General features: G+C 45.2%; 1 protein-coding gene across 10 annotated transcripts in view; it reads right to left on the bottom strand.

Moving 5' to 3' along the window:
- ARMC8 (armadillo repeat containing 8) overlaps nt 1-16,240 on the bottom strand; it is a 702,262-nt gene that overhangs the window by 98,578 nt on the left and 587,444 nt on the right. For all 10 annotated transcript variants that reach the window (XM_086955494.1, XM_086955495.1, XM_086955496.1 and 7 more), the window contains exon 21: nt 2,893-2,986. In XM_086955494.1, coding sequence (XP_086811620.1) covers nt 2,893-2,986 — 94 coding nt within the window. The remainder of the gene's footprint in view (nt 1-2,892; nt 2,987-16,240) is intronic.

The raw sequence follows: 16,240 nt of genomic DNA, 5'->3' as shown, positions 1-16,240 counted from the left end.
ACTCTGGCCACCCTCCAAAACACCACTGCAAATGAGGCACTCTCCTTCGTTGATGGCCCACATGGCAAGTCAAGTTCTGTCAGTGTTAAGCCCACTAGCATTTTGTAAATAAAGGTAGAAGTTATTTTCAGTGTATGAAGGGGAGAGTATAACTTAACTTCACCATCATCAACATCTTGGGGTGCACATCGTTCCGGTTCAGAGTCCAAACAAAAAAGGCAACGGACCCCTTGCTTATAGCTGTGCACTTTTGTGATTTCATAGTGCGACATTGAACTAGTGCAGGCCAATATTACTCTGGTTCCAATTAGGGATCGGCACCAGTGGTGGGAATCAGTATCAATCTTGGGGATGGGATGGAAGGCTGTACCGGATTCGGCACGGGACCGGTTGCAGGATCCAATGGCCACCGATAATTTGACTGGAGGTTCCTGCAATTCCCTTGTGCGAGAAGGTGCACCAGAGTGAACCAGAAATGCACTGAAGGCTTCAATTTGGTATGGGGTCGATGATGCCCTGGAAAACAAGGGTCATGTCGGTATCAGCTGACTAATGGACTCATTAATTGGCGACCTCAATGGAGTACATCTCACATCTTGCTGCCCTTGCAACTTCTCCTTGGAGTCTGAATGGTGGGATGGGGTCGAGTCCTGCTTCCCTTTCATATGCTTGCGTTTGAACTTGGCTTACCAGAGGACTTAAAGCAGAAGAGCAATGGTCACAGGAACATCCCTGTGACAGGACTAAGCCCAGCCCCATAACTTCGATTGGGAGCGGGTCCTAGACGAATGCTGTGACTTCTTCTGTTTGGCATCAAACAACTTTATCTCTTGGACTCAGAGTCCCTTTGGATTCATGGGGGCACACTTATCAGATGACTTAGTGTAGTTTACCAAGCTCACACACACACATACACACACATCAGTTACACCCTGTGCAGAACCGTAACTGACATCTGCTTACTGCAATCACGGCACAGCTTGATACTTGTTATAGGGACATTGTTCCCTAGCACACTGTGAAAGTTTGAAAGTGGTCGAAGACGCGAGAATTTTGGGGGTGGAGTTACAGATGGCACAGAAAGGAAGAAACTGATGTCAGCACATAGGGGTGACACATTTGCAGCTCTGCTTTGTCCCTTTGAGGGTGGTATGCAGATCCGCACGAGTCAGCCTAGCAGTTCCCAGGAGAAGTGCAACAGAAAATTTCTAGACTTGGCCTCTGGTAGACAGTTTATGGTGAGGAATCTGCTATTAGTTGTAGCATCAGAAATAGCCTGTCCCCTCCCTAGAATTATGGTGACGCCAATGTAAGTCAAGCACACTGGGGGCAAATGACAGAGTGAGGCAAAATAAAGGCATGAAGCTGAGCAGTATGGTGCTTCAGTTCCTTGCAGAGGACCTTCAATAAAAGAAGAACATTTGTGAAAGAGCTAAAAGTAATGAACCAAAGGGCTAAATGTGAGGAATAATGAAATACAATGCAGGTGACATCTAAAGAAGAGTTATGCTAAACTAAACTTAGACCACTGTCGCCATGTAGCAGTTGAAGAAAGTGTCTGTCATTCTGATGCTGTTCCGGCTCATCAGTTTTCTAGTGGTCAAAATTAAAGGGCCAAGTGTGCTCATATTTAGCACATTAAAACATGGAGAAGCATCTCATGAAACCTCTGAACTAGAGACTTTCCTGGCACTAGTTTCCAAAAGGAATGGGTTCCCAACCCGCTTGAAGCTCACCAAATACAGCTTTTGTACAGCAGCAGATAAATACATTGGCACCGAGTCATCTATGGTGGAAACATCCAGAACTTTGAGACCCATCAGAGGAGTTGATTCATGTGTTAAATGCCAAAGGTATGGTGACTACAAAGCCAGCGAAGAGCTGATTGAAACCTCACAACACGATTCAGTGAAGGAGTAATGGAGAGCAACATAAAATAGGTGCCATGTCTCTAAAGAGTTGCAACACAAATACATTGAATTTCACACAAATTCATCCCTATTGAAAGAGGAATTGGGAAAGCTTACCTTTAGTAATATGGGGACAGATTAGGGTTTGTCAGATGAATTAAAAGTTGGATCAAGTTTCAACACCAGAGACAGATCCTCATTGCCAGTCCATCCTCAAACCAGAATAGGGCTTGGGTGATGAAGATAACTTCAAGTGTGACTTCTTCCTGTTCCTCTTTTAAGAATCACCAAGGTCGTTGTACCCTCTTTGGTGCTGCATCACACAGGTCTACTAGCCTTTTTCAGTTTGGGAGGTGAACAAGGCCTGGAAGACCTTAAGCCACTATAAGGCCCATAACATTATCCTCTGTTTCAAGTGTAACACTAGATATCATTCACCAGCAGGAGTAGTGGGCCTCAGAACAGTGGGGTCAGGTCCCAAATATCTGTGTTTTCCCTCTTTGCAAGACTTACGCCTTTTCTTGGTTTATATGGTCAGCAAAAGTGACACAAATCTGGACAAACAAGTTAAAAAAGAGCTGAACACATGTTCTAGCTCCATATTTCTTGTCAAACTTTGTGTAGACCTAACTTCCTTTTATCTACAAACATTATGTTCGCTGAGTTACTTTGGTACCAAGACAACATAACTTTAACATTTTCTAGATTCAGCTGATACCCAAGCCTATTTCCTCAGTTAAAAATTCTGTAAAAAGAAACGATCCTCAAGATGAAATAATTGTATGCCAAGTAGTCTATGGTTGAGGCAATGTGTCATTTTCGGACAATACTAACACTGGCTCTCACTTTGAATGAGAATTTTATGTACACTTCTCGGACCAATATGTGTGTGAAGAGGATGGTTAAGAAAAGAAATTCTATAAAAATATCTTGCTTGAAGAGATTTAACAAAAGCATCATTGTACGACAAGTATGTACTTACTTGTCGCAAAGGTTTGGATCTGTTGACTGACTCAGCTTGTGCAGAATATCTACAATACCAACATCTCGAAGCTTATCCTGACGTTCTTGTGCACCTAGGAAATACAGAAAAATTTCACTGATGAAACTTTGAGGTGGACAAGTGGCATTCCAATCTAGTTCTATATATTAAATCACAACTTGTACCAGGTTAGTTTTTGCAAAATCCCTCACCCTACCCCACACATTTGTTTTGGTTGTAGTGAAAGCTTCTCTTGCTAATGTAATATTATTTTACTAGTCTGATTCAGGTGATATTTACTTATGTTTCACAAAACTGACACAGTCCAACTGATAATGTAATATGCATTTTAACTCATTCAAAAAAGTAATTTTGAGGCAAAGAAAAGCAGAGGCAAACATTTTGTCAATGCAAACCAGAACCTTTAGTACAAAAAGCAAGAGTGCTAAAAAAAACAACTAAGTATTTTCCAAGTTTGCTCTCAAACACATACAAAAGCAATCAGTAAAATAAAATAAAAACATTTAAATCCTGTTCAGTTCAGATTTAAATATACAAATAGAATACATCAATATTTAACTGACAAGACAATTCTATATCAGGACCAGAGGCTCAGAGTATGGATTTTATATTTAATAATAATAATGGAATTTCTAAAGCGCATAGCTACCTCATGTGAGACGTCCCACCGCTAGGTACATGTATCCGCCGGCCTAATTGCAGCTGTTAAACCCCTTTTAATTCCAAACTAAAAAACACAAGTTTTACGAATTGTCCTGAAAAGACATTCTGACTGGGCCTGACGAACCATCAGGGGAAGAGCATTCCACAGTTTAGGCACTAAATAGCTGAAAGAGCTTCCACCTATGCTGTGCTTACTTCACTTTTGGAACTTTGGCCATCTAGGCCCCTGCTGATCTTAAATTCTTCAGTGGTATAAATGGTCTGGCAAAGGACTGCAGGTACCTTAGACCTTTGTTAGCTAATGCCTTATCACAATAGCACATGGCTTTAAAAAGGGATCTCAGCTTCACCAGAAGCCAAAGAAGCTTCTTAAGCGCAGCCCCAGTAGACGCCTACTTTGACAGATTCAATAGGAGACATGCAGCGGAGTTCTGTACTCTTTGGAGTCTCTTAATCCGCCCCTGTGCAACTTCCAGATACAAAACATTGCAATAGTGCAGCCTGGACAAAATCAAGGCCTGAGCCACAGTTTTTTTGCTGACTCTGGCAGGAGGCACAGGATTGTCCTCAACATCTTCAGCAGTCCAAAGCATTTTCCTGCCACTGCAGTAGTTTGTCTGTCAAAAAGACAGTTTTTCATCAAACCAAATGCCAAGATTCTTGGCCTTGGGTACTGGCCCAACTCATTAGAACACCAAGCAGTGGACTAGATATTCGAATGATATATATTTATTTTTCAGCAGCTCTAAACGAACCTTAACGTCATACCAATAGAACAATATATCCAAATAGCCCTAGTAACGAAATTCACTGACAATTAATTACTGTCCTTCTGTTGAATTTAAGACAATCAGCAGGGGGAAAAAGTCCTCTTTCCTCGCTGCTCAGGAGAAAGCTAAGTGTTTTTTGCTTGTGGAATGTTCTTATGAATATGTTGATGATGTTGCGGTAGCATAGAGTACATTAGTATAAGCTCAGGTCAAGTTTATTCTTGTGTTAGTTTTTGGGTTCCACTACCTGAGGTTCCCATTGATAACAAGCACAGACTAAAAACTGGAGCTGGCAAGAATCCCTGCAGGCATTTAATCACATCCAAGCTTCATTGGAGGTCAGAGTGTCTTTTATTTTTCCTCTTATTGGCACAGGGTAGCTGTTTCAGGCTAGACGCCTGATGGGCTTTTAATCACTCAGCACACAACTTCAAAATCTTTAAGCTTCGAGCCAGGGACAGGATTCACCTAAGCGATTCTAGGAGCACAGAGCAGATGGGGCCAGTGGTTCAGGGCAATTGTTGGTCTTTTCTTCCGGGAAGGAGATCAAAGAGACACCCTCCTTACAGGGATGGCACCCAATGGCACCTGAGGGCTGGTGCATGGCTAGACAAAACTAAAAAAAGGTCAATCTACCCGTTCAGAGACAAAAGCGCAATGGGCAATGATTTAGCCCCATCCTGGTTTATCCAAGGGCATTTCAGGGGCACAAGAGGAGGTTGGCTCCAAATCCACCATACTAATAGAGGCCTATACACTTCCCATTGCCTATTACAGCTAATGAACAGGAGAACATAGGGAGGACATAAACAAGGAGGTGCAGAAGGGGACATTCTGACTTCCCTCAGTTGATGAGTTTGTGAACCTCATTGATGCTTCACAGCAGAGGTCAGTCTCTAAAGTGTTGGTGCCCTATGGCAAGTAAATTCTGATACTGGCCACCAAATGCAGTCTGAACCCCTGATGGGGGAAGAATGAAGGACTTCTTGACCCGTGGAACCCCTGGGAGTTTCGCAAAGTCTCAGGTAAGGCAAAGGCCAGAGCAATCAGGACCTTCCTTCCATCTGATGCCTTTGAGAGACTTACAAAAGCAATTTGGGAAAATGCACACAAGGCCTCTGGGGTTGTTCTAGGAGGAGGATTATTCTGGGAATACCAGCAGAGTGGAGAACGATTCTGGAGACAGTAAAACCTTGATGACGGGGTAAAGTCAGGAGATCCTGACCAAGAGAAGACTCAGGCTAGGAACCCCGTCTAACAGCCCTTGGAGACGAGTAGGCGGACCCAAACAGCCTAGGACAGATTACACACATGGGAGGGTGCCAACAGGGTAAACAAGCTGCATGGTACATTAGCCAAGAGGATATATAGATCATCAGTGGCCTGCGGAGTGGACACTGGCAGTGAAGGTGGCCCAGAATGTGGAAAGTAGAATACTGGACACAGAGGTAAGAGGTCGCCCTAAAACTTAATGCCCAAAGCCATTCCTAGAAGGTAGGGTGACCCTGATCCCCGAGATTCATTGAAAAATGGCCCTGTTCATAACGAAGTTCATCAGGACCCTAAAAGGAAATGGGAGCTCCTGGAGAGCATTCCAGGAAGCCAGGCTGGCAACATGTTTTCTCTAGACATTTTGTCAGGTTGAGTTTAAAGGTCAGTCTGTTTGCTGGGAAACATGAACTGCGCTCTTCCCATACAGACAACAATCCCTCCCCGAAATGGGCTGAGCTGGCTACCACTGAGGTTAGCCCAGGCCAGATGGAAGACTGTTTGGTGACCGCTTTATTAAAGACTTAAGTAGGTTGTGACCATTTTCTTATTTTTGGAACTAGGCCCAACAATTAATGAGAAGGCTTTTTCTGGACAGAAGATTTTTGCCAGGGCCAGCAGAGGCAGTTTGGGCTCCACTAACCTTCCTTACTCCCCAGCCTCCCAGAGATAGCCGGGTAGAAACCCATTCCAGTGCAAGACTAGACATGATTCAGATAGTTCTTTTCAACCAGAGGTGTAGGTTGAGGGTACGGCACAGTGTAATCTTCCAATGCTCAACAAACGCACAAAGTGGGCTATCCGGTAAGGATGACCTTTTCTCCCCATTGAATGGAGGGAGGCAACAGTGATGCGTGGATTCTAGAGACTGTTCATGTTTTCAAATAGAGTTCTACAGAACCCGAAAGCAAAGGAGAATGCCCAGTACTCATTCCTTCTCTGAAGCAGTTATTTATCAAGAAGTAGAATATTTACTGGACAAAGGAGCAATAGTTTCAATCGGTTTACACCAAAAGGGATCTTTGAAAACATTTTCCTGGTCAAAAAGAAAGACAAATTATATCAACCAGTGATGAACTTAAAAGAATCCTTTGATTTGCTGACATATCGCCACTTCAAAATGGAAAGGTGATGCATCTTTTCAGAAATAAACTACTACAAATCGACTGGATGATAAGGCTAGATCTGAAGGACGCATACCTCATAATTCCGGTTTTGACACCCACGGGAGATTCCTCCAGTACATGTGGAGAAAAAAGATGCATACGTTTGTGGCACTAACTTTCAGACTTTCGTTTGCTACATGTTGCTTTATCAAAGTGCTGAGGCCAATCAAGGAAGCTTTGTGGTCCAAGGGTATCAGATAAATAGTATACCTAGATGACATTACTGATGAATCAAGAAGTTGTGCAATTGCGGAAGGACCTCTCAACAACATTGTCCCAAATCCAGGCATTGGGATTCATAATCTATACATACAAATCTGAATTCAAACCTTCCCACACTATGGCCTTCCTAGGGTTTAAAGATCTGGTACAACAAACTGTGAAACTTCCTAAGAGAAAGATGATACTCATTCCAAGAGAGTTGAGGACCATACAGAAGGTCCAAACCTCCCTGAGGTATCTAGCCAGAATAGTGAGACTTCTCGGATTATCTATCTTTCCAGGGTATCTTCATTACCGAGTGCTACGGTGGCTGAAAGCCACCCACCTGAGGAAAGGAATGACTTATGTGGTAGAGGTTCGGCTCACAACAGACCCGAATTTCAGTGATGGTTGGGCCATATGGATGCCTAGAAGAGCAAAGCCTTCTTCAGATGTGCAAGATCTCGGATTAGATTTGGATTGAAATCTTTCAGGTTGGGGAGCCGGATGTGGGGACTTTACCATGGGAGCTCTGTGGTTAGGAGAGGCAGTTGTACATCAATTGCCTGGAACGGTTTACAGTAAAAATGTCTGACACAAGACAGGGCCTAGTGCTCCATTCTCCAGAAAATGGACAATGCATCAGTAGTTCAGTACATAAACTGGCTTGGAGGAATGAGGTGGATAGCTTAGAATTGGCCAAGCATTTTTGGCACTTCACCTGACAGGAGGATCTCAGTCATAGCAGAGTACCTGCAGAGAAAGTTCAATCTGATTGCAGAATGGTACACCAGACATGGGAAGGCTTTCAGAGCATGGAGTATGGCCCCAAAACTGTTCCAGAGGATCATGTGCAAATGAAGACCATGCCAGGTAGATCTATTCACTTTATGGTAGGATCATCTAATTCTACCCTTCTTCAGTTGGAGACCCATGTTTTCAAGCAGGACTTGAGACAGGATATGTGTCCCCCCCTTTCTTGAGGGTTACAAGGCTAATGACACAGGCCAATAGACAAAGTGAATTGGTGGTGGCAACACCCACTAGGAGATTGCAAGCTTGGTTTCCAGTTCTTATGGAGCTCCACTCCTTCTTCCCAAGAGTCTGAACATTCTGATGCTCAAGGCAGACCGCACCAGTTGATGCTGGATGCAGCTTTCCGACTGATGGCATGGAAGCTTTTGGGGTGGAGAGTCTCACTTGGAAGATATTTTGAATGCGGCTGATTAGTATTCTGACTATTCTTTAAAGAACTCTTACTTCAAATCACTGATGAGCTTAACATCATTGGTGGCCAGTAAGATTTGAAAATGCATAATCTGAGCCTCTAGACCGGACATATGATGTAAACTTTCCTAGCCATTGTCCTTTAAAGTTTCAAATCTGTTAAGGACATGGAGGCAAGGATTATCCCACCAGGGGGATAACAATATTTATGGCTCACTCTGGAAACATACTGGTGCTAACGAAGTAAGGTATAAGAATATCTGTTTTTAATTGAACTTCAAGACTAGAGCACTGGATGAAACAAAACCTTTGAATTGTTATGTTCATATGGGTCGGAGATTGGATTTCTGAAGGTTTGGTTTCTTTAACAGGAATGGAACAAATGGAAAAAATTACTCTTTAAACATCTGTTCATGGCATGTAGTGCTGTAGATTTACATGCTGTGCATACTCCGGTCATCTAGTGTTGGGCTCGGAAGTGTGCAAGTTGTTTTTCTTTGAATAAGGCCTCTTGACTCACAGGGTACTGTGACTCCACCGATTGCAGGTTATGCGCATGGGCTTGGCTCCATTGTTAAGATTGTTTTTACCGCACAGAAGGTGTGAGGTTCCGTGACGATCGTAAGTGGTGTTTTCGACTCGCACGAATATGGTCGAGTCTGGTATCTATGAACCGCAAATGACGAGTTTAGTGGGTGTGCGCAGTTTCGCTGTGCTAACCTGAACCGTTCGTTTGTTTCGTGGGTTTCTATCTGTACCCACGGGTTCCATCTTAGATACGGCATCCATTTTGTCTCTTGCCCTCAAGTAGCCAGCGAACGGACGCTGTCCGCTTCGCGACCCTGGGATTCCCAAGACTCTTGCGGAAGACACATTTCCTTTGAAAGAGTCTTTATGATGAGGGGGATGATACTGTAAGGCAGATGGCCCTGCTCGAGGCTCATCTTGCCGTGCCGGTCTATTGTCTCAGCCGTGCATCTCATTAGGCACGTCCCTTTGATGCCTGCAGCTCGTGTTTCCCGATACCACCCCTTTTACACCCTTTCCGATCTCCCCACTGTTTCTGCCTTCCTCCGCACCTGTCTCTGTTCCTTTTTCGATCTGTTTACTGCCGATTGGAATGTACTAGTGGTGGGAAGATGGGTTTTTACAGTTGGGAACCGCCAAATGTTTCTGTACTTATGTTCCGGACCTTGAACACATCAAAGCGACCCCTCTCGGGGATAATTATGGGAACCAAGTTGTAAACCTTTGTGTACCATGTTAACCTATGAGAGAAATGTGTATAAAAAGGAGCGATCCACAGTAGCAAATTGAATCAGATCCCGCGAACATACCGACTGTGTACTTCACGTGACTTCTGTGTTCCCTGCAGTAAATAAACCTTGAATCTTTGACGCCGAAGGAAGTGTCCCGTGTCTCTGTCATTTGTACGCCGGAACAGGTTACCCACGAAGGTTTCAGGTGTTGTCCCCTGGCACCGCTGGGTCTTAAATAACCCAGTCCTTCAGTTGGCGCCCAACGTGGGGCTGCATCAGTGGTACCGGTCCAAGCCCGACGATCGTGAGGAACTTCGTGTGAAATCTCCGAGGGAAGGTGCACCCCGCTTCATCGATCCTGTTGTCGAAATAAGTGGCCCGACGACTTTTCCCGCGAAGATTCCCGCCTCCTGATGGCTGCGACGGACTGCTGCCCTGACTGTAGACCTGTTTTGGCGCCTGGCGTAGACCTTGGTACAGCGAGACGATTGACGGGCCTTCCTGGTGACGCCATCGATCTTTGAGTTAAGTATTTGTGGGTCGCTCCCAGAGTCCTTGGTTGTGGTTGCTTAGTGGTTGCATGGTTCCATTGCATTTGTGGTTCTTCGTATTTGGTTCTTTGTTGTAATATTTGACGACTGCAGCCGCCAAAAACCGAGGGTTTTTGCTCTTTGCTGGGACTTGGTAAATCCCGTAACCCTTGAAGTTTGTGAAACTCGGCTAGTGTGCAAGATGTCTGGTCGTAGTACTTTGTTTAGTTGTTTCAGACGTTGTGGTTCGGATTCCCGGCTGGAGGACTCGTGTCCGATACCTCCGGTTGGAACTCCCACTTATGAGCTTTACAGTAAGCACGGGTTAGGTCCGATTACCTTTAATGAATATTGGATTCGTTACACCAAAAAAGATGGTGTCCTTAGTTGGCCACCCCATGGTAGTTTTGAGACCCCGATTTTAGATAACCTGGAGGCTAAATTGTTTAAGAAAAAGTCAAGGCCGGCCATGTTTGATGCCTTTCGGTTGTGGCGTAAAGAAGCCCGACAGAAAGAGATCAGACAGACAAAGCGTAATCAAAGAGATGGTGTTGCTACCATTGTAAAGAAAGCAGAGCAGTTTCAGCGTGATAAGGAGGAAAAGGAAAAGGAAGTTTTTGATAGGCTTCAGCGTATGACTATAGATAAATGTTATCCCGCTTTTCCGACGGAGTCGGATAAGAAGGAGGAATTAGTTGAGGATCCTTTAATGTCCTATCTTATGAAGTCACCACCTCCGTACGCACAGGGTACCGCAGCTCCTGCGATTCCTCCTGTACCTGCTCCTGTACCCTCTCCTCAACCTGTTCTTCCGACTGTTCCTGCTCCCTTGCCTATTGCTGTTCCTACTGCTCCTCCGCTTGTACTTCCACATACTCCTGCTCCCGCTACTGCTCCTGTTCTACTTACTCCTACTGCTTCTTCTGTTCCTACTCCTTCTCTTGTTTCTACTCTATCGTATACTTCTCCAACTACTCGACGTCGTACCCCTTCGATGGCTGCTAATTTTGCTAATTCTCTTGGACCTAATTCTGAGTCCGCTGATTCGGACGGTCCACAAAGACGTAGTCAGCTCCCTGGTAATAGGGAACGTGCTGCGTTGTACAATATGGCGATGTCATGGATGCTGCACCCCTATAGGAATCCACCACGATTGGTATTAAATACGTTTAGTCAATTCAATACACCGACACAACGGTATGTTTTTGAAGAAATGTGCAAGGTTTTGCGCGATCAAATATCGGCAGATGCATCGGAAGATGTATTAACTGCTTTGAACAACTTACAGCTTCAGTTTTCGAGTGGAATGGTAGTGGGTACCAATGTTCGACGTGCCATCAAGCAATTATTAGCTCTCCGTCCCTCCCCGATACCTCAAGCATTGTTCGTTGAGGATGTTGAGAGACAGTTAGATACGTCTGGTCAGTTTCCCATGCGTGAAGTCCCACCCGTGTGGATGCCAGGTGATGCTGCTTCTGTTCCTATTGTCCTGCCACATTTCCAGAGAGTATGGATACATCTCCCATGGAAACGATCAGAAGTTTTACAGGTGAAGCAATCTTTGCCTGACCCTCGCAAAAATCCTGCAGGGTATTATAAGGAATTGTCGCAGCTCGTAGATGCTACGATAATGAATCTTGCCGATATCGATATGCTGTTTGGCAATGTCGTACCGCAACCGGTGTGGGCCAAGATTCGTCAGGAAGATCACGCAAATGAATTAGGTGGTGATTGGGCTGCTCTTACTGCGGCAGATACACGACTAACTGGTGGGGCTAAGCCTGAACAGCTCATTACTGCTCTCCCTCAGAGAATCATTACCCTGATGAAAACGCTTATGCCAGCTATGAGGGTGAACTGGGACAAGTTGTCAGCTTGTCGACAGAAGAAGGACGAGAGTGTCTCTGATTTCTTTACGAGATTTGAGGAGGCATTTATCGACCACAGTGGTCAGGATATGAGTACTGAGGGTGGTCAGCGGTTGTTTGTGGATAAATTTGTCTCTAACCTATTGCCTGATTTGTGCAACAAATTAAAGAATTCTGAGAGTGCGTGGCCTGTCTCTACATCTGCTCAAATATTGGCCACGGCACAATATTATGAGAATAGGGAGAAAGAAGAGAATGACCGCGCTGATAAAAAGACGAAGGAACTCAAAACTAAGGTGTTGTTGCAGCAAGCGTATCCTCCGCGTTCGAATCAGACTGATTCGCAGCAACGGAATCGATCGCCGTCGCAATCTAATAGGTCGCAATCGCGAAATGACTCCTCTTCGCAAAGATCTTCGTTAGGGTACAATCAGTGTGCCTATTGTAGACAGGAGGGACATTTAAAATTCAACTGTCCTGTTTTGAATGAGCGTAACAGTGGTAATTCGTCTAGAGGAGGTCGTGGTGGTGCTCAGCAGACATCACGTGGTAGGGGTCGTGGTGCTCCCAACGATCGTTCAGACAATTCGTCAAATTCCAACAATTGTTTGATCAACGTGGATCATCGCAAGGACGATCTGCGCAGTATAATGTAGATGACTATTACGACGATCAGGGAACTGACGACGGTAATTACTAGGACAGCCAAAGACAAGGAGAGGGAGTGGTATCAGTTCCGGTTGATCAGAGAGGGCCTTACGTCGCAGTTGCCACATCGGGCGTCGTTGAGCCTTTTCTGTTGGACACTGGTGCAGCGAAAAGTTCCATCATGCATTCGAAACTCCCTGGCGCACCTTTGTCTGGCTTAACAAATGTTTCCGTTGGATTCTCTGGCGCCCCTGTTAGCAATCCGGTTTCGTGCCCTTTGTCACTTACAATTGGGCCTCGTGAGCTGAAAGCTCCGTTGATTTTGACCACTGGTTGTGGTGAAAATCTTTTGGGCCTGGATTTGCTAAAACGTTTGTATGCGACTTTGTATTGTTCTCCTGCGGGAGTAAAGCTTACTTTGGGTGAGAGAGTTGTCTCTCCAATGTACTTGTCTCTCGATAAGCTTCCACCGGAATTGAGTTCTCTTCCTGCATCTTTGTGGGCAACAGGTCCCAATGACGTGGGCCTGCTTGACATCTCCCCTTATGTTGTTCATCTGAAATCTAATGTGCGATTGCCACGTATTCCCCAGTATCGAATCTCTCTTGACGGTGAACGAGCACTGTTAGCGATCATCTATGATTTGATCGAGAAAATGTTATTGAGGAGACCAGGGGAAACGTGTGCAACAGCCCTGTACTGCCTATTCTGAAACGTACCGATCCTTCGAAACCATCGTTTTGTTATCGATTTACGGGAAGTAAATAAAATTGTGATTCCTCAGTTCCCTGTTGTGCCTGACATCACGGCGCTACTGACTCTGATTCCAGCTTCTGCATCTTGGTTTTCGGTGATCGATCTGAAGAATGCTTTCTTTAGCATTCCGATTGCCGAAGAAAGCAGAGACCTTTTCGGTTTCTCTCTTGGTGGTCGTAGCTTCCGGTTTAAGCGTGCTCCTCAGGGCTACTGTGAGAGTCCATCGATTTACAGTCAAGCCTTGAAGGGTCAACTGGATGCGTTTATGTTGCCGGCTGGTGCAGCCTTAATTCAATACGTCGATGACTTATTGGTGGCTGCAGACACTCAGGACATCTGCAAAATTGCTACGGTGTCGTTGTTGCAACATCTCTGTATCTTGCATCACAAGGTGTCACCTTCTAAACTTCAATATTGTTGTCAAGAAGTAACCTACCTAGGTCACTTATTGTCAAAGGAGGGAAGAAGGTTGACCCCAGAGAGAATTGCAGCCATTGCGCGAATATCTGTGCCAACAACCCAAAGAGATGTGCGTGCCTTTCTAGGTATCACGTCATACTGCAGACAGTGGATTCCGAATTTTTCATTGTTAGCGAAACCATTGGTGGCTCTTACGTGCAAGGATGTTTCAACTCCTTTACCATGGACGGAAGAATGTCAGAAAAGTTTTTCTGAACTGCGTGATGCATTGTGTTCGGCTCCTGTGTTAGGTACTCCTGACTACAGCAAGCCGTTTACACTATACGTTCACGAGAGGGAAGGTTGTGCGTTGATTGTCTTAACGCAACCTTTCGGTGATAAGCAACGTCCATGTGCATATTTTTCCTCGACCTTGGACCCGGTAGCTAGAGCATTGCCGAGTTGTTTGAGAGCAACAGCGGCAGCTGCGGTGTCCATCCGACAATCAGCAGGATTGGTCATGGATAATATGCTTACGGTGATGGTTCCGCATGCAGTTGACACTCTTTTGAATCGTACGAAGACTCAGCACTTGACGAGTGCGAGGTTGTCTGGGTACGAGTTGACGCTTTTGGCAAGTCATATTCAGATAAAACGTTGCAATGTTTTGAACCCGGCGACTTTATTGCCAATTAGTGCAGAGTCAGATGAAGTAGCAGCACATGACTGTTACTTAAGGACTGAGGAGGAAACAAAAGGTCGAGTGGACCTTAAAAACACTCCTTTGGAAGATCCCGATGGAACTTTATATGTGGATGGTTCATGTTTTAAATTGCCAAATGGTGATGTGACTACTGCGTATGCTGTGGTAACGTTGAATATCGTCGTGGAAGCTGCAAGATTAAATCAGAACTCTGCCCAGGCTGCAGAGCTGATCGCTCTAACTAGAGCGTGTGTGTTGGCGAAAGTGAAACGAGTGAATGTGTTTACCGACAGCCAATATGCTTTTGGCATCGCTCATAGCTTTGGACGATTGTGGAGAGAGAGAGGTTTTATGACGTCGCATGGCACGAAGATTCAGCATGGACAGCTTGTGAATGATCTTTTGGATGCACTTACGTTGCCTAAGCAGGTAGCGATTGTTAAATGTAGTGCGCATCGTAAGGTAACGGATGATGTTGGCCGTGGTAATGCGTTTGCGGATGAGACTGCTAAGGAGACTGCCCGGAACCTTAGCACTAGAATGTATGTGACGAGTTCGGTTAGGTGGCCTACAGAGACTAGTATGTGTGAGGACACTATCGAGAGTGTGAGAGCAATTCAGAATGAGGCCACTGAGACTGAAAAGACGAAGTGGAAAGAGAGTACGGGAAAGTTGGATGCGAATGGTTGTTGGGTCGATTTGTCAGAGCACAAGAGGTGGATGTTGCCAGATGCGTATGTGCTGGCTGTTGTGACAATGGCACACGGGTTAGCACATATTAGTGCGAAAGGTATTTGTAAGCGGTTGTCTCCTGTGTGGAAGAATGACGGTATTACGAAATGTGCTGAGAGATTGGTGAAGAATTGCATGATATGTATGTTATACAATCCTGGTAAGGGGACCCCCACACCTCCTGGCCATTTTGCTCCCCCTTCATATCCATTTGAAGTAATCCAGCTAGACTTCATCCATATGGAGCGATGCAATAATCTGAAATACGTTTTAGTTGTGGTTTGCGCATTCTCCCGATGGATTGAAGCCTATCCTCTTAAAGATAATACAGCCTTGTCTACTGCGAAAATCATGCTGAAGGAATACTTTCCTCGGTATGGAATGCCCCGAATTGTATGGTCTGATAACGGAAGTGAGTTTGTAGGGAGTGTGATGAAGAGTGTGTGTAAGGGCCTTGGAATTAATCAAAAATTCCATAGCGCCAATCATCCCCAGTCAGCAGGTTTGGTTGAGGGGTATAATGGCACCCTTAAACTCAAACTGGCTAAGATTCAGGCTACGACTGGTCTTTCGTGGCCTGACGCTTTGCCCCTTGCCTTGTTGTCAACAAGGGCGACAGTACACTCCCGAGTAGGGCTCAGTCCCTATGAAATAGTGTTCGGCCGTCCTGCGAATGTTTGGGGGGTTCCTAGACCGGGTGTATTTTCTAATCTTAAGTACCCAATGTTGATTGATTATCTTCATGATCTGACTGCTAAACTGAGGTTAATTCACCAACAGATTTACGAAGCACTGCCGACGCAGACGGAGGGTCAGGCCACCAGCTCCAACCCGGAGATTGGGTGGTTACTCGCAATTTTGTTCGCAAAAAGAATTTGGAACCCCGCTTTACTGGACCCTTCCAGGTCCTCCTTGCCACGAGGACTGCCGTCCGTTTGGAAAGGCGCAAAAATTGGGTGCACGCCACCCATACGAAGAAGGTTCCCATACCTTTACCGGCAGACTCGTGGGTGAGGAAGGGCATTGCTTCATCTGAAACCGAAGGACCACAGACTTTTGTACCCTTTAGCGACGCACAGCCTGTCGGAGAATCCTCAGTGCAGCAGAAAGACATTGTTGAACATTTGCCATCACGA

The sequence above is a fragment of the Lissotriton vulgaris genome, chromosome 2_1 (genome assembly GCF_964263255.1).
Source record: "Lissotriton vulgaris chromosome 2_1, aLisVul1.2, whole genome shotgun sequence".
NCBI lineage: Eukaryota > Metazoa > Chordata > Amphibia > Caudata > Salamandridae > Lissotriton > Lissotriton vulgaris.
The sequence above is the reverse complement of the archived record's forward strand: the minus strand, read 5'-3'. Positions and strand labels throughout refer to the sequence as shown.